The sequence below is a fragment of the Tachyglossus aculeatus genome, chromosome 21, assembly GCF_015852505.1.
Source record: "Tachyglossus aculeatus isolate mTacAcu1 chromosome 21, mTacAcu1.pri, whole genome shotgun sequence".
Taxonomy (NCBI): Eukaryota; Metazoa; Chordata; class Mammalia; order Monotremata; family Tachyglossidae; genus Tachyglossus; species Tachyglossus aculeatus.
The window spans coordinates 4,953,861-4,971,855 of NC_052086.1; the positions used below are offsets into that span (position 1 = coordinate 4,953,861).

At 49.0% G+C, this 17,995-nt stretch overlaps 1 protein-coding gene and 1 non-coding gene across 2 annotated transcripts in view; both read left to right on the forward strand.

Annotated features, from left to right (window-relative positions):
* The window catches only part of MYO18B (myosin XVIIIB), a 149,371-nt gene extending 133,052 nt beyond the window's left edge, over positions 1 to 16,319 (forward strand). Inside the window, exons 43-44 of the mRNA XM_038763467.1 lie at positions 12,208 to 13,392; positions 16,116 to 16,319. Coding sequence (XP_038619395.1) covers positions 12,208 to 13,381 — 1,174 coding nt within the window. The 3' untranslated portion in view covers positions 13,382 to 13,392; positions 16,116 to 16,319. The remainder of the gene's footprint in view (positions 1 to 12,207; positions 13,393 to 16,115) is intronic.
* A 450-nt stretch (positions 16,320 to 16,769) lies between these two features.
* On the forward strand, positions 16,770 to 16,907 carry LOC119942987. Its single transcript, XR_005455477.1, has one exon. It is a non-coding gene; the product is annotated as a small nucleolar RNA SNORA7 (small nucleolar RNA).
* Positions 16,908 to 17,995: the final 1,088 nt, after the last annotated feature.

The window sequence follows — 17,995 nt, forward strand, 5'->3', positions numbered from 1 at the left end:
ATCCCTATTTTCCAGAGGAGGGAACTGAGGCCCAGAGAAATGAAGTGACTGGGCCAAGGTCACACAACAGACAAGTGGCAGAGACAGGACCAGAATTCTGGTCCTTCTGACTCCCAGGCCGCTGTAGCCACTAGGCCTCACTGCTTCTCCTCCAGGGTGAACACGGCCCCCGCGGCTCATTAAAATGTCGCCGGGCATCTGTTCCGCTCCTCGGATTTCATGGATTCACAAGCTTTTAAAAGTCGTTGAGTGTCAGGTTCTTGAGCCAAGTGTCTGGCTTCTCTCTGAAGCGGGGGTATGGAAATGTTTTTATTTTTATTTTCTGTGGTGTTGGTTAAACACTTCCCCTGTGCCAGGCATTGTTCTAAGCACTGGGATCGGTACAAATGAATTAAGTTAGACACAGCCCCTATCCCGCAAGGGGCTCATAGTCTAAATAGAAGGGAAAGCTGATATCCCCGTTTCACAGTTAAGGGTTTCATGGATTCACGAGCATTTAAAAGGCGTTGAATGTCAGGTTCTTGAGCCGAGTGTCTGGCTTCTCTCCGAAGCAGCAGGATGGAAATGTTTTTATTTTCTTTTATGGTATTTGTTAAACACTTCCCATGTGTCAGGCACTGTTCTGAGCACTGGGATCGGTACAAATGAATTAGGTCAGACCCAGCCCCTATCCCACAAGGGGCTCATATGGTAAGTAGGAGGGAGAACTGATGTCCCCATTTTACAGTTGAGACCCAGAGAAGTGAAGTGACTTGCTCAAGGTCACCCAGCAGACAAGGGGCAGAACTGGGATCAGAACCCGGGTCCTTCTGACCCCCAGGCCTGGATTCTAACCACTCGTGATGCTGCCTCTCTGTTCCGATGTTTGCTTTTTCGATGAGGCTCATTAACCACTGCAGATTTACCAGGTGCCGAGTGATGGGGAGGATACTTCGTTCAGTCGTATTTACTGAGCGCTTACTGTGTGCGGAGCACTGTACTAAGCGCTTGGGCAAGTGCAATCATTCAGTTGTATTTACTGAGTGCTAACTGTGTGCAAGCCACTCTACTCAATGCTTGGGAGAATGTGGGGAAGCGGGCAGCTGTGAGATTGACGAGATGGAGGCACAGTGAAGAAATTGACATTAGAAGAGTGGAGCGCTTGGATTGGATTGCAGTAGGAAAACAGTGGAGGGGTGAGCTGATTGAGTGCCTTATTCAGTTATATTTATTGAGCACTCACTGTGTGCAGAGCACTGGAATAAGCGCTTGGGAGAATACAACAATAAACAAACACATTCAGTAATTCTGTAATTTAGTTATTTGTTCATTTATGTATTTATTTATGTCTATTAATATCTATCTCCCCTAGCAGACTGTCAGCTCATTGCGGGCAGGAATATGTCTTATGTTATATTGTCCTCTCCCAAGCCCTTAGTACCGTGCTTTGCACATGGTTAGCGCTCAATAAAATGCGATTGAATGAGTGAAAGAATGACCATTCCCTGCCCACAATGAGCTTGCTGTCTAGCTGGGGTGGGGGGAGGGGTTTGTTTGTCCTAGAGGTAGAAACAAAGCCTGTGCACTTAGAGAAGCAGTGTGGACTAGTGGAAAGAGCCCGGGCTTGGGAGTCAGACGTCGTGGGTTCTAATCCCAGCTCTGCCAATTGTCAGCTGTGTGACTTTGGGCAAGTTACTTAACTTCTCTGTGCCTCAGTTACCTCATCTGTAAAACGGGGATTAAGGCTGTGAGCCCCACGTGGGACAACCTGATTACCTTGTATCTACCCAAGTGCTTAGAACAGTGCTTGGCACATAGTAAGCGCTTAACAAATGCCATCATTATTATTATTACTATTAGAATTGAACAATTTAAGCATGTGATACCCACCCCCACCCTCAGCCACACAGCACATCTGTCTCTATCTGTAATTAATATTAACGTCTGTGTCCCCCTCTAGACTGTAAGCTCGTGGTGGGCAGGGAACGGGTCTACCAATTCTGTTGTATTGGACTCTCCCGAGCGCCCAGCGCAGTGCCGCACACACAGCCACTGATTGATGGAGAGACGAGAAGCAGCGTGGCCTAGCAGATAGAGCACGGTCCTGGGAGTCAGAAGGACCTGGGTTCTCGTCCCAGCTCCTCTACTTGTCTGGTGTGTGACCTTGAGCGAGTCACTTCACTTCTCTGGGCCCACGTTGTCTCATCTTTAAAATGGAGACTGTAAGCCCAGTGTGGGACAGGGACTGTGTCCAACCTGATGATCTTGGGCTTAAGCACCCCTGTGCTTAGTACAGTGCCCGGCATATAGCAAATGCTTAAAAAAAAACAAACCAAAAAAGATGTTCCAGTCTAGTGGATTCTGGGGTTTTGGCCGTTGGTCCTGCCCCCAGAGCCTTGAAGGGTAGAGGTTGAAGTGGCAAGTTGCTCCTGTTCTCTCAGTAGCTCCGTGGGGTCCCAAATAAATTGTGTATCCTGCCTGGGATTTTATTTATATCCTAGATTCAATGGCTGGTCTATCACTCCATAATTAGCAGTACTCCGTTTTGAATTTATTACCGGATCGAGCTCCACGCTGTTGTTATTGGACGGGTCCCATGTTGCAGTGTGAAGCTAGAGATTATTGTATAAATTATGCTCCCTAACATAATCACCGTGATTTTAATTACTGTGTAATCGTCGCTAATTACTGTTGTATGTAGGGTTGGCTTGGGTGCCCGTTTCACACAACGGCATTCCATTTGGCTTAAGGAGGGTATTACGTCTTTGCTCTTTACTGCCGAAAATCCTTTCCCGGGAAAATCCTCCATCCCATTCGCTCGGTTCATGAGGCTCCGTCTTTCCAAAAAACACGAAATTTTAGATTCGGAGTGTGTTTCCGTTAGCTTTGGGAGACTATTGAAAGACGGGGAGGGTGGGAGGGGGGAAACAGTTAAGGCTGATGTGCAAATCAGCCCAGGCCCAAAAAGAAATCTGCCTCTAGGCAAGTAAGAAAGAATTCTGGATGCTACAGAGCTAATTCCCATCTTCCCTGAGCGAAATCGAGCCTCTCCGCCACCATTGATTTACCAAGAGTCTGCTGATCACAGGAATTTGCAGGTGACACCACTTCCCGGTCTCTCCTCAGTCACCACCACTGATGCAATCGATCGTGTTTATTGAGTGCTTAAAGTGTGCAGAATAATAATGATAATAACTAGATAATAATGATAATGAGAAGTAGCGTGGCTTAGTGGGAAGAGCCCAGGCTTCGAAGTCAGAGGTCATGGGTTCAATTGTCGCTGTGTGACTTTGGGCAAGTCACTTAACTTCCCTGTGCCTCAGTAACCTCATCTATAAAATGGGGACTGTGAGCCCCCCGTGGGACAACCTGATCACCTTGTAACCTCCTCTGCGCTTAGAACAGTGCTTCGCACATAGTAAGCATTAATAAATGCCATCATTATAATAATAACTGTGGTATTTGTTAAGCGCTTACTATGTGCCAAGCATTGCTCTAAGCGCTAAGGGTAGATATAAGGCAATCAGGTTGTCCCACTTGGGGCTCACAGTCTTCATCCCCGTTTTACAGGTGAGGCAACCGAGGCCCAGAGAGGTGAAGTGACTTGCCCAAGGTCACACTGCAGACAAGTGGCGGAACTGGGATTGGAACCCAGGTCCTCTGACTCCCAAGCCCAGGCTCTTTCCACTACGCCACCCAGAACACTGTACTAAGCACTCGGGAGAGCATTCGTTCATTCGATTATATTTGTTCAGTGCTTACTATGTGCAGAGCACTAAACTAAGCACTTGGGAGAGTAGAACAGTGCTTTGCACACAGTAAGCACTTAACAAATACCATCATTATTATAATGCAACAATAAACAGGCTCATTCCCTGCCCACAACGAGCTTATAAATACAGTATAACAGAATTGGTAGATGTGTTCCCTGCCCATTGAGAAGACTGTGAGTCCCTTGAGAGACCTGATGATCCCAGTATCTACCCCAGGGCTTAGTGCATAGTAAGCACTTAACCAATACCACAGTTATTATAACAGCATGGCTCAGTGGAAAGAGCCCGGGCTTGGGAGGCAGAGGTTGTGGGTTCTAATCCTGGCTTTGCCACTTATCAGCTGTGTGACTTTGGACAAGTCACAACTTCTCTGTGTCTCAATTACCCCATCTGTAAAATGGGGATTAAGACTGTGAGCCCTACATGGAACAAACTGATTACCTTGTATCTACCCCAGTGCTTAGAACAGTGCTTAGTACATTGTAAGCACTTAACAAATACCATCATTATTATTAGTAGCAGTAATAATTATTAGTTATCAAGCTATTACTGGGTGAAAAGCACTGGACCAAGCACTCAGGAGACTACAGTATAGCAGAATTGATATCCACGTTCCCTGCCCACAAGGCACTGAGACTTCTGCTGGCCACTGCCCCATCCGCTCTGCTGAGCCGTGGCCCTCTGGCTATTTTTTTTTGTTTTTAAATGGCATTTGTTAAGCACTTACTATGTGCCAGGTATTGTATGGAGAGCTGGGGGTAGATACAGACCCATCAGGTTGGACCCAGTCCCTGTCCCACATAAGGGCTCACCGTCTCAATCCCCATTTTACAGATAAGGTCACTGAGGCTCAGGGAAGTAAAGTGACTTGCTTTACTTGCTTTAAAGTCACACGGCAGATGAGGGGTGGAGTCGGAACTAGAACCCAGGTCCTTCTGACTCCCAGGCTCTACCCACTGAGCCATGCTGCTTCTCTAGTATTGTTATTCTCTAACAATACTCTGTTGTATTGTGCTCTCCCAAGCCTTTAGCCCAGTGCTCTGCATGTAGTAAGCGCTCAATAAATACCATTGATGATGATCATGGTGTTTGGACTCCAGAAACTATTTCTACTTCAGACTGGGGTGTAGAAAAGCTTTTCTGTAATGGACCGCTTTGGACCAGCTTATTTGGCAACATTGAGGAATATTAAGTGGTTTTTATTGTCTCGTAATTGGAGAATGCTAACCAAAACAAATCTCTGGAAAAAAACAGGAGATACCGTAACGTCAGGAATGATTCATGGTGTTGTTAAAGGAATATTGAATTTCATGTAAATATGTTTACCTTAGCTCCGGCGCATGCACGCTTTTAAAGCGTGCTTTTTACTTCTCAGTTAAATAGAGAAGCAGCATGGCCTAGTAGCTAGAGCCCGGGCCTGGAAGTCAGAAGGTCCTGGGTTCTAATCCCGGCTCCACCACTTGTCTACGGTGTGCCCTTGGGCAAGTCGATTCACTTCTCTGGGCCTCAGTTCCCTCATCTGGAAAACGGGGATTATGACTGTAAACCCCATGTGGGACGGGGACTGTGTCCAACCTGATTACCCATCTCTCTATCCCAGCACTTAGAACGGTGCTTGGCACATAGTAAGCACTTAACAAATGCCATCATTATTGTTATTATATAGAGCACATCCTACCCGCTCTGGTAGGATCCCTTTTTCCATCTTCTTTAAAAAAAAATGGTATTTGTTAAGGGCCTGCTATGTGATAAAGATACTGTTCTAAGCACTGGGGTAGGTATAAGTTAATTAGGTTGGACCTGGTTCGTGTCCCATATGGGGCTCCCAGCCTAATTCGGAGGGGGAATCGGTATTAAATCCACATTTTAGAGTTGAGGAAATGGAGGCACAGAGAATTGAAGTGACTTGCCCCAGGTCACACAGCAAGCAGTTGGAAGAGCCGGAATTAGAGCCCAGGACCTTCTGACTCCCAGGCCTGTGCTTTTTCCATCCCATCTCATCCTCTCCGGTTCTTATCTCGATTTTTTAATCTTTCTCCATCTCTCTCTTTCATCCCTCCCTCATCTCTTTTATCTCTCTCCTCTTCCTTATCTCTCTGCTCTTCCTTATCTTTCTCTTCTCTCTACTTGTCTCTCTCCATCTCTTATCTCTGTTTCTCTTTTCTCTCTCTCTCCCTCTCTCTTTTCCCCGGTTCAGAGGGTTGTGGTGGTTGCTCAAACAGGGAATCCCTGGTGTTGATAGAGCGCTCATTGGTCATCAAGGAAATTGTGGTGTGGCTTTCTCTCCTGGACTAGTTCCGTCCGGCACCAAGGAGTAGGGGTGTCCGACCGGCCGCTGACAGTCAGGGCACATGCTCAAGGCAAGTTAGTCCTCTCCTTGTCCAGCCCCTGTAGCTTTGGGGTGCTGGGGCAGTGGGGAAGGGGTGATGTGGTGGGGGAGGGAGCCCGGAAGCAAGGGTGGAATGGGATGGTGGCACTGGGAGATGATTGTTTTTTCTTTTTTACTTTTTTTTATTTTTGTTATTTGTGAAGCACTTACTATGAGCCAGGCACAATAATAATAGTAATAATAATAATAATGATAATGGTATTTGTTAAGCGCTTGCTACGTGCCAAGCACTGTTCTAAGCGCTGAATAATGATGGTATTTGTTAAGTGCTTACTGTGTGCGAAGCATTGTTCTAGCACTGTGGGGATACAAGGTGATTAGGTTGTCCCATGTGGGGCTCACAGTCTTAATCCCCATTTTACAGATGAGGTGACTGAGACACAGAGAAGTGAAGTGACTTGCCCAAAGTCACACAGCCGACAAGTGGCGGATTTGGGATTAGAACCCCTGACTTCTGACTCCCAAGCCCGTACTCTTTCCACTGAGCCACGATTCTATATTAAGCACTGGGGTACATACAAGTGAACCGGGTTGGACACAGTCCTTAGTCCACATGGGGCTCACAGTCTTCATCCCCATTTTACAAATGAGGGAACTGAGGCCCGAAAAAGTGAAGTGACTTGCCCAAAGCCCCACAGTGGACAAATGGCAGAGCTGGGATTAGAATACTAATAATAATAATAATGGTGGTATTCGTTAAGTGCTTACTATGTGCCAAGCACTAGTCTTAAGTGCTGTGAGAGATACAAGGTAATCAAGTTGTCCCAGGTGGGGTTCACAATCTTCATCCCCATTTTACAGATGAGGTCAGTGAGGTACAGAGAAGTTAAGTGACTTGCCCAAAGTCACACAGCTGACAAGTGGGAGGAGCCAGGATTTGAACCCACAACCTCTGACTCCCAAGTCCCTGCTCTTTTCACCAAGCTACACTAGAACCCAGGTCCTCTGACTCCCAGACGCACACTCTATCCACTAGGCCAAGCTGCTCTTCATGATCAGATTCAAAGCAGCCTGGCCTAGTGGCTAGAGCCCGGGCCTGGGAGTCAGAAGGTCATGGGTTCTAATCCCTGCTCCACCACCTGTCTGCTGTGTGACCTCGGACCAGTCATGTCACTTCTCTGGACCCCAGTTCCCTCATCTGTAAAATGGGGATGAAGACTGGGAACCTCATACAGGGCAGTGACTACGTCCAGTTCGATTTGTTTGTATCCACCCCAGCACTTAGTACAGTGCCTGGCACATAGTAAGCACTTAACAAATACCACAATTATTTTTATTATCTTTCATTACTCTCTCAGCCCCTATGGTTCCAGGGGCCCCCTTCTCCTCTCTCCCCGGCCATTCAAGCTCAGAGAATCGGGGGGCTGCAGGAGAAGGAACACGGGTGGGCTTCCTGCAGGTTCACTTACTCTGTGTGTGTGTGTGTGTGTGTGTGTGTGTGTGAATCAATCAGTGATATTCGTTGAATGCTTAATATTCTCCTTACTTACACCCCACAGCACTCATGTCCATATCTGTAATTTATTTATTTCTATTAATGTCTGTTTCCTCGTCTAGACTATAAGCTCACTGTGAGAAGGGAATGTGTCTGGTTATTGTTGTATTGTCCTCTCCCAAGGGCTTAGTACAGTGCTCTGCACACAGTAAGCGCTCAATAAACCCGATTGAATGAACGAATGAATCTGTGCAGAGCACCGTGTTCTGTGCTCGGGAGAGGACAGTACAACAGAGCTGGTAGTGTTCCACTGGGAAACTGTAGCCTTCTGGCTGCCCTTCCCCTGCCCCCCAGGACCCCAGGGGTCCCATTCCCCCCTGACCCCTCCATCCAGACAGGGCCAACAGGGCACTGGAAAGACCAACTACCTGTCCCGACTACATCAAAACCAGGAGCCCCAACTCTGCCCAGGCCCCCTCATCCCCAGGAGCCCCGGTGAAGAAGAGGGCCCAGGGAAGGAGAGGCAGGGTGGCCTGAGATACTTTGGATCACGGCCTTGGGCGGGAGGGAAGGGAATGGGGGTGTGGGAATGGGAACGGGGAGGAGGAGCTGTTATCCTGTGACTCGGCCCCGTTGATGGGTGGACGGACGGATGGATGGATGGATGGACGGGCGGACGGATGGATTGATTTCCCCAGCCAGCTCTCGGCCTGGGAGTAAGCCAGCCGGGCACAGGAACCAGGACTCGCTCGGCCCTTGCATTGTCTGCGGTGACTTGGGTTTCCATGGCAACACACATCTCCCGGTTACTGGTCCAAAACTGAGCTGCTTGTTTGCCAAACTCCTACATCTTCATTCATTCAGTGGTACTTATTGAGTGCTCCCTGTGGGCAGAGCCCTGTACTAAGCGCTTGGGAGAGGACCGTAGAACAATAAGCAGACACATTCCCTGCCGTCAATGAGCTGACAGTCTAGAGTCTCCATCTCCCTAGGCTTGGGCATTTGTGCTGAGAAGCAGCACAGCCTCGTGGCAAGAGCCTGGGCCTGTGAGTCGGAGGAGGTGGGTTCTAATCCTGGCTCCACTGCTCCTCTGCCGGGTGACCTTGGCCAAATCACTTCACTTCTCGGGGGCTTCAGTTCCCTCACCTGGAAAATGGGGATTGAGACTGTGAGCCCCACGTGGGACAACCTGATTACCTTGTATCTGCCAGCGCTTAGAACAGTGCTCGGCACATAGTAAGCCCTTAAAAAATACCAGAATTATTTATTTATTATTCCACGCTGGCCCCCTCACTCTACCCATCTGTCCCATCCCTGAGCGTGGCTCAGTGGAAAGAGCACAGGCTTTGGAGTCAGAGGTCATGGATTCAAATCCTGGCTCTGCCAATTGTCAGCTGTGTGACTTTGGGAAATCAGTTAACTTCTCTGTGCCTCAGTTAGCTCACCTGTAAAATGGGGATTAAGACTGCGAGCCCCCCATGGAACAACCTGATCACCTTGTAACCTCCTCAGCGCTTAGAAGAGTGCTTTGCACATAGTAAGTGCTTAATAAATGCCATCATTATTATTATTATTATTATTATCCCACAACCTTTGCCCTCCCTCTCCCCCTCCACATCTCTCCTCTCCCCATTCATTTCCTTTGTGCCCTTTACTCTACTTACCCTTGGGAGTTTCTGCTTGATGTGGAGAGGGTCAGGAAACCATTTTGAGATTTCTGGGAAGAGGGGAGAGATTAGCAGAAGGATGTTGGAGAAAAATGATCCAGGCGGCAATCTGATTAATCTTCACACACTCCAGGATACAGCAGATATTATCTCTTTTCCAAGAGGAACCTGAAGAAATTCCAGTGGGCCGTACTGTTTGTTGTAAGGGGAAGATATAGTCTCAAAATTGTCCCAGGAGCCATATCTTTGGCAACAAGTGCATTTGGTGAAAATAATTCCTTAATGAATGATAATATTAATTATAACAGTGGTATTTGTTAAGCATTTACTATGTGTCAAGCACTGTTCTAATTGCTGGGATAGATACAAGGTAATCAGCTTGGCTACAGTCCCTACCCCACGAGGGGCTCCCGGTCTTTATCCCCATTTTAGAGATGAGCAAGCCGAGGCTCCGAGAAGTGAAGTGACTTCCACAAGGTCCCATGGCAGACAAGCGGCAAAGCCAGGATTTGAACCCAGGTCCTCCCAACTCCCAGGCCGGTGTTCTATCCACTAGGCCAGGCCCGCCATAAGAACCACCGGGTTGTTCCGTGACAGGGACGGGGCCAGCAGGAATCGCGACAGGTCGCCGTCCCACATGGGTGGGGAAGACCTCATTCATTCAGTCGTATTAATTGAGTGCTTACTGTGTGCAGAGCACTGTACTAAGCACTTGGGAAGTACAAGTTGACAACATATAGAGACGGTTCCTACCCAACAGCGGGCTCACAGTCTAGAAGGGGGAGACAGACAACAAAACAAACCACATTAACAAAATAAAATAAATAGAATAAATATGTACAAATAAAATAGAGTAATAAATACGTACAAATATATATGCATATATACAAGTGCTGTGGGGAGGGGAAGGAGGTAAGGCAGGGGGGTGGGGAGGGGGAGGAGGGGTAGAGGAAGGAGGGGGCTCAGTCTGGGAAGGCCTCCTGGAGGAGGTGAGCTCTCAGTAGACCTCGATCACGGGTTGTGGTCACCGTGGTCGTTGGTGGGTCCTGCCCTTTAAAAACTCGCCAGGTGCCGTACCCCCGCCCCGTACTCTCTTGTGGCACTTCTGGTGGGAAAAGGATGGGCAAGGCCATGGCAGTGTGAGTCACACCGAACAGACCACCCGGACTGATAGTGGTGATCATGGTACTTCACTCACTCATTCATTCATTCCCCCTTTCAGTCAGATTTCTTAAGCGTTTACTGTGTGCAGAGCACTGCACTAAACGCTTGGGAGAGGATAATACAACATTAAACTGTGACTTGTTAAGCTCTTACTAGGGGTCAAGCACTGTTCTAAGAGATGCAGTGTGGCTCAGTGGAAAGAGCCCAGGCTTGGGAGTCAGAGGTCATGGGTTCTAATCCCAGCTCCGCCACTTGTCAGCTGTGTACCTTTGGGCAAGTCATTTAACTTCTCTGTGCCTTAGTTACCTCATCTGTAAAATGGGGATTAAGACTGTAGCCCCATGTGGGACAACCTGATTACCTTTTATCTACCCCAGCGCTTCGAACAGTACTCGGACATAGTAAGCACTTAACAAATACTATTATTATTATTATTATCATTACTATTATTATTATGCAAGCTAATCAGAGTGGATACAGCCCTTCTCCCACATGGGTCTTACTCTCAGGCCCATGCTCTGTGGTACTTGTTAAATGTTTACTATGTGCCAAACACACAGGTGTTTGTGTGCCGATTAATCTTAAGAGGTGCCGTAGATCCAAGCTAATCAGGTTGGACACAGTCCCTGTCTCACATGGGGCTCACAGACTTCATCCCCGTCATATAGATGAGGTAACGGAGGCCCAGAGAAGTGAAGCAACTTGTCCAAGGTCACGCAGCAGACAAGTGGAAGAGCCAGGACTAGAGCTCAGGTCCTTCTGACTCCCAGGGCCGGGCTCTAGCCACTAGGCCACACTTCTTCTCCTCATGGGGTCTCTGTCCGACAAGGAGTCTCTGGGTGGAGACTCCGCCAGCGGGGCGGGGGCTTCGTCTTCGAAGGCTCTCACATTGTAAGCGGCATTCCGTGCGTCTCAATTTCTTTTCCTCAACTGAGCAGGGGTCCCTTCTCCCATCGCCGTGCAGCTCAACATTTCCTGCCTGTGGATTCCTTTGTTCAAACGACACTCGAGTGGGGAGAGGCAAATCGGGTTTGTCGGTTAAAGAAAAGGTCACTGGGTTTCAGCCAACCCCCCCTTGATGCTCCACATACGCTGCTTTCCCGTTCTCTGAGGCGAGGACGTTTCTCAGCTTTCATTCTCAAAATCCCCCTTTCTCCAGGCGAAGCCTGGTTTTCATTCTTGAAATAGAAACAGTTTTCCCTATCGTACGCACTTCTCCGTCTCAGCCCGGATCCGTGCCCCGGTTTTGCTTTTATAAGTTATAATTATTTTTTCCCCCAGAGGAATCACCGGCATAATGTATCAGAGAGAAACATTTAGATAAATTTGGATTTCTTCTCTGGATCATCACACACCGGATTTGCAGAGCAGACCCCGAGTTTAGATGGGGTGAAATAACCCAACGTAAATCCCGTGCACGTCGCTTATCTCTGGACAAATGACTTCTTTTGCGGTGTGGCTTTCTATGATAAGTGCTATCATCCCACATGCAGAACCTCATAAATCCAAGTCCCCCATTCTAGCCCCTGTTCTAATCTGCTCTAACGTACTTAGCGGAGTTTAATTATAGCCAGAAATTGCATTGCGGGAAGCATCGAGAAATCTTTTACATGGCTTGAATTTGAGTATTAAATCACATGGTTCATTTGAGATTTCAGCAGATATAGAAGCTTCTGAAGAAAAACAAGCTCGGCACACGCTCTCATCGCCTCTCATGCCGGTTGCATAAATTGTAGTAAATTCTAGAGCATAGAACTAACTCCACATCTCTTTGTTTTTCTTGTTTTTTTTTTGGTTTAGGTTGAACAGGGAATCCAGAGACCAGCTTCCAAGCCCAGTGGCCTCTCGGGTGAGCCCAAGCCGGGGAGTCCCTGGAGAAAACTGGGGAGACGGAAACTTTGATCGTCTCTCCCTCTCATCTCTCAGAACCGTGAGGCACGATTTCGGCAAGCCGGAAGACGGCGAGAGTCCGGGCAGCTGGAGAAAACCCATAGAGGGCAGCGGGACCCTGTCTCCCCCGGCCCCGAGGGGAAGCTCGGCCCCGCCGTCGGAAGCAAGACTCCCGAGTCCTTCGCTGGCCCTGTCGGAATTTGTCGAAGAACTGAGGAGAAAAAGACGGTGGCAGAAGGAGCAAGGAACCCTGGGATGGGAGGACCCTTCCCCCTTGCCCATCTACCAGACCACAGGGGCCTCTGCTCTGAGGAGATCCAGAGGCGTGCGAGAGAGCGGCCTGTTGTCCCCCACGTGTGGGGAGAGCCCTCGCCCCACCCCGGGCCTGGTGCGCTCCACCAGCCTGAGGAGTCTCGCCACCGACGCCGTGGACACCATCTCGCCTGGGCCGGGGGAAAGGAGGGCCAGATTTGGATCCTGCGAGTCCATCTTCGGGGCCGGAGACTGTGACCGGAGTTCCAGCCAGAAGCTGGGCCGCACAGGGTCGTCTTCGGAAGACGCGGCGTCCCCCGTCCTGGCCCGGGCCCCACTGGTGTTCCGGAACAGGCAGTTCTCTGGCCTTCTGGGCGAGCTAGGGGACGACGACCCTGTCACGCCCGGGCTGCCCCGGCTCCGCTATGACCTGGTGACGCAAGTCGATTTCGACGACTTTCTCCCAGCCATCCGGAAGCCGGAGTCTCCCGGGTTCGAGAGGGACGGGAGAGGAGGTTGGGTGCCGCCACCCGGGCTCTTGGAAGGAGGGGCTCCAGGGGGCCGTTTCGATCCCGGGGTCGCGGCCGTTCCGAAGAAAAACCCAGATCCCAACACAGAGCTCGGCCACCTTTCCGACTCGTCCTCGTCTTCCAGTTCCGTCTTCTCCTACAAAAGCGCCGACAGCATAAAGAGTCGGCCGGGATCACAGGGATTGGGAGGGATCATCTCCGCCAGGACGGACGCCCCCGGGGAGCGGCAGGAAGCTGGGCGCTCGGAGGCCGAAGGGGAAGAAGGCAGCCTCGAAAGTATCATGAAGAAATATCTTGGATAGTAGGATGCAAGGTAAAATCACGATGGAAGTGATAGAGAGCTTAAAACATGCCGAGGCAGATGTAAGAGAATCAGGTCAGACACAGTCCCTGTCCCGTGAGGGATTCACAATCTAATGGGGAGGGAGTACAGGGATTTTACCCCCATTTTCCAGGTGAGAAAACTGAGGTTCAGAGAAGAAGAAGAAGAAGAATTATGGTACTTGTTAAGCACTTATTATGTGCCAAGAACTGTTCTAAGTGCTGTGGTAGGTACAAGTTGAACAAATCAGATACCATCCATGTCCTAAATGGGGCTCACATTCTTAATCCCCATTTTACAGATGAGGTAACTGAGGGCCCATTTTACAGATGAGGTAACTGAGGCCCAGAGAATCTAGGTGACCCGCCCAAGGTCACAGAGCAGGCCGGTGGCAGAGGTGGGATTTGAACCTGGGTTTCCAGATTCCCAGGCCCGGGAGCTTTCCACCCAGTTGGGTGATTTCACTGCGCATTTTGGCTGGAGGGTGACGGCAGCATTAGGGATCGTCCGTCCGACGCTGAGCGCCGGTCTAGCCACCCGGCGGGGCTGGCTGCAGAGACGGTGTTGGACACGTGCAGGGCTGTAGATGCCCCTTGAGCATCTCCCAGCAGGGTCATCTCCTGTAACATGGGCTTCGTCGAGGATGCAGCCCCGCTGTTGCTTTGTGGCAAGAGCCCAGGCCTGGCAGTCGGTAGGACCTGTGTCCTAATCCTGTCTCTGCCACATGTTTGTCTTGTGACCTTGGGCTAATCACTTCACTTCTCTGGGCCTCAGTTCCCTCTTCTGGAAAATGGGGATGGAGACTGTGAGCCCCATGTTGGACAGTGACTGTGTCCAACCTGATTAACTTGTATGTATCCCAGCACTTAAAACAGTGCTAGGCACATAGTAAGTGCCATCAGATACCATCAGCATCAACTGCCCCGGCTAATGTTCCTCAAGAAAAAATATGGCTAAAAAATATGGGCTTTGCCCATAAAAAATATAGTCACTCATGGCCTAGTGGCTAAAGCACAGGCCTGGGAGTCAGAGGTCCTGGGTTCTCATCCGGGCTCCACCACTTGTCTACCGTGTGACCCTGGGCAAGTCACTTCACTTCTCTGGGCCTCAGTTCCCTCGTCTGTAAAATGGGGATTAAAAGTGTAAGCCCCATGTGGGTCAGGGACTGTGTCCAACTCCATTTGCTTGTGTCCACCCCAGCGGTTAGTACAGTTCCTGGCACATGGTAATCACTCAACAAATACCATTATCATTATTATTATTACTACAGAGTTAGTATTCACGTTCCCTGCCCTTAACAAACTAAACCCTCCCCCCACAGACACACAAATGCACACACACACACACTCTTCCTCTCACTCTCTTCTCTCTTGCCACTCTGGGCTGGGCAGAAGAATTTCCCAGAAGCCTTCAGCAGGCCGCCGCTCCAGGTAGGCATTTCTGGGAAAGAAGGGCTCGTACCCCAGCTCGAAGAGGGCATGGCCATGGACCCCTCGATGGGCAAAACGAAGCCCCAGCAATGGGCAGGCCCGATCGGTGATACATACTGGGCACCTACTGTGTGGGTAGAACTGTGCTAAGCACTTTGGAGCGACCAACCAAAGCCAGACACGGGTTCCCCGCCCTGAAGGAAATCACGACGTAATGAGTCACGTACTTTGCCAGACTCTTGGGCCAAGCAGACTTCTCAGCCCTTTTACTGGTTACTGCTTTTACTGCTACTAGAGAAGCAGCATGGCTCAGTGGAAAGAGCCCGGGCTTTGGAGTCGGAGGTCATGGGTTCAAATCCTGGCTCCGCCAATTGTCAGCTGTGTGACTTTGAGCAAGTCACTTCACTTCTCTGTGCTTCAGTTACCTCATCTGTAAAATGGGGATTAAGACTGTGAGTCCCCCATGGGACAACCTGATCACCTTGTAACCTCCCCAGTGCCTAGAACAGTGCTTTGCACATAGTAAGCGCTTAATAAATGCCATTATTATTATTATTATTAAGGCTGAGGGGGAAGGAGCCATGGAACGGTATGAGTTGGCAGCAAGTGGATGAGAGTGGAAATAAGTTAGGAGTGAGTGTGTTCGCTCAGTCACACTCATACAGAAGTATCGTGGCATAGCAAATAGAGCACAGGCCTGGGAGTCGCGAGGTCATGGGTTCTAATCCTGGCCCCGCCACTTGTCTACTGTGACCTTAGACAAGTCACCTCACTTCTCAGGGCCTCAGTTCCCATCTGTAAAATGGGGATTGAGACCGTGAGCCCCACGTGGGACCGGGACTGAGTTTGACCCAATCTGCTTGTATCCACCCTAGCGCTTAGTACAGTGCCTGGGACATAGTTAAGCGCTTAAGAAATGCCATAATTATTGCTTCACTTCTCTAGGCCTCAGTTCCCTCATCTGTAAAATGGGGACTTGGACTGTAAGCCCCATGTGAGACAGGGATGGTGTCCAAGCTTCTATCTGCCTTAGTGCGTAGAACAGTGCCTGCCACATAGTGAGTGCCTAACAGATACCATTAAAAAAAATAGGAAGAGGTGAGAGGGAATTATATCCCAGAGCACAGGTTGCTATGAGGTTTCTAGCCATTGCGGTTTGCCCCCCACCCCACCCTTGGGAACGCTTACTCTGGCCGGGAAGAAACACAAGTTAAGTTGGATTGCGTATCTCAACACTGCAGAATTCCATGACAGAATCCTCCTTCATTTATCTTTGTATTTTAGTGTCCAGAATGGAGCTTTTTTTCCTCGACGTGTTCTGAACTCCTTAGACGTTTGAAGAGAAAGCTGTGTGAAGGTTCCGATGACCCTTTCCTGCATAGAGCAGTGCCTACCCAAAAGCACAGTTCGATCGGAAGCGGATGCAGGAGGAGAGAACACTGTGCTTGGAAAATAAAAATAAAACACGTTTGCTTCTTTGAATGTGCACTTTCCTTTCTTCTTCTTTTCCTTTCACTCTGTTATTTAGGACAAGGGAACATTTATGCTATTTTGGGCGGAGAATGTGGTTTGAAGCGGGGTTATTCAATAGATTCTGCTCATCTTCCCAGTGAATTGGGTGAGTCTCAAAGCACCTGGAACTGAACATACTCAGAGAAGCAGCAAGGCCTAGTGGAAAGAGTACAGGCCTGAGACACAGAGGATCTGAGTTCTAATCCCAACTCTGCCACTGGTCTGCTGTGTGACTTGGGGTGAGTCACTTCACTTCTCTGGACCTCACTTCCCTCATCTGCAAAATTGGGATTCAATACCTCCCTCCTACTTATACTGTGAGCCTCATGTGGGCCTTGATGATTTTGTATCTACCCCAGCTCTTAGTACAGTGCTTAGCACAGAGTAAGCACTTAGCAGATACTACAGTTGTAGTATTAGAATCCACCCCTCTCAGGTTGGCACCTGGAGAGTTTCCAGTACTCTACCAGTCTCGGCAATGGGAGGGAGAGTCATGCAGAGGCCTACCCATTCCATTCCTAGCTTGGGCAGTGGCTAGCGAGTGGCAGGCGATTTGCTACAAGTCAAAACTCACCCATGCTGGGCAGCAGCGGCACTGGAGAGGGTCGAGGGCGGAGACTCAGGTTGACTGCGCAGAAGGCGGCAATGGTAAGCCACTTCCGGATTTTTACCAAGAAAACTCTGTGGGTTCACTACCAGGACAATTGCAGGTGGAGAGCGGGGCGTTCTGGAAGACATGTGTCCGTGGTGTCGCTTTGGGTCAGAGTTGACTCAACTGCATAAGACAAGAGAAGTATTAGAGTGCGGTTACTGATGTTTCCAGAAATGGAAATCAAATGAACCAAATGAGCCCGGTTACTGATGTTTCCAGAAATGGAAATCAAATGAACCAAATGAGCCCGGTTACTGATGTTTCCAGAAATGGAAATCAAATGAACCAACCGTACATGTCAGTGAAAAAAATCTCATTGGGTCAAGGGTTTGAATCAGAGTAGGGACTTATTGTTAAAAAACTGTTTAGTACAGTGCTCTGCACACAGTAAGTGCTCAATAAATACGATTGAATGAATTGAATGAATGAAAAAACCACTGTGTTTTGCCAGGATCCTTAGATTTTAAACTCATCTCAGGGCAGGGAATGTGTGCTTAATGTATAGTTTACTCTCTAGGCATTCAATACAGTGCTGCACACACAAAAGGTGTTCAATATATGCAACTGATTGATTGTTCAGACTGGTGAAGGAAAATCAGATAGGGTTTTTTATGGTGTTTGTTAAGTGCTCACTAAGTGTCAAGCACTGTGCTAAGCCCTGGGGTAGATACAAGCCAATAAGGCCAGATACACTTCCTGTCCCACATGGGGCTCATTGTCCCAGGTAGGAGGGAGAACAGGTATTGAAACCCCATTTTGCAGTTGAGAGAACTGAGGCCCAGAGAAATGATTTGCCCAAGGTCACACAAGAGGCAAGTGGTGGAGCTGGATTAGAACCCAGGTCCTCTGATTAGAACCAGGCCTGTACTTTGTCCCGTGGTCCACATAATGATATCCCATTCTGTGTTGCGCTTTTGACGTGGGGGGAAAGTATAATATCCAGTCACGCGACTTGCTCAGGAGAAACTGGACCCTTTGCTTCGTAGCAGTTCTTTTATGT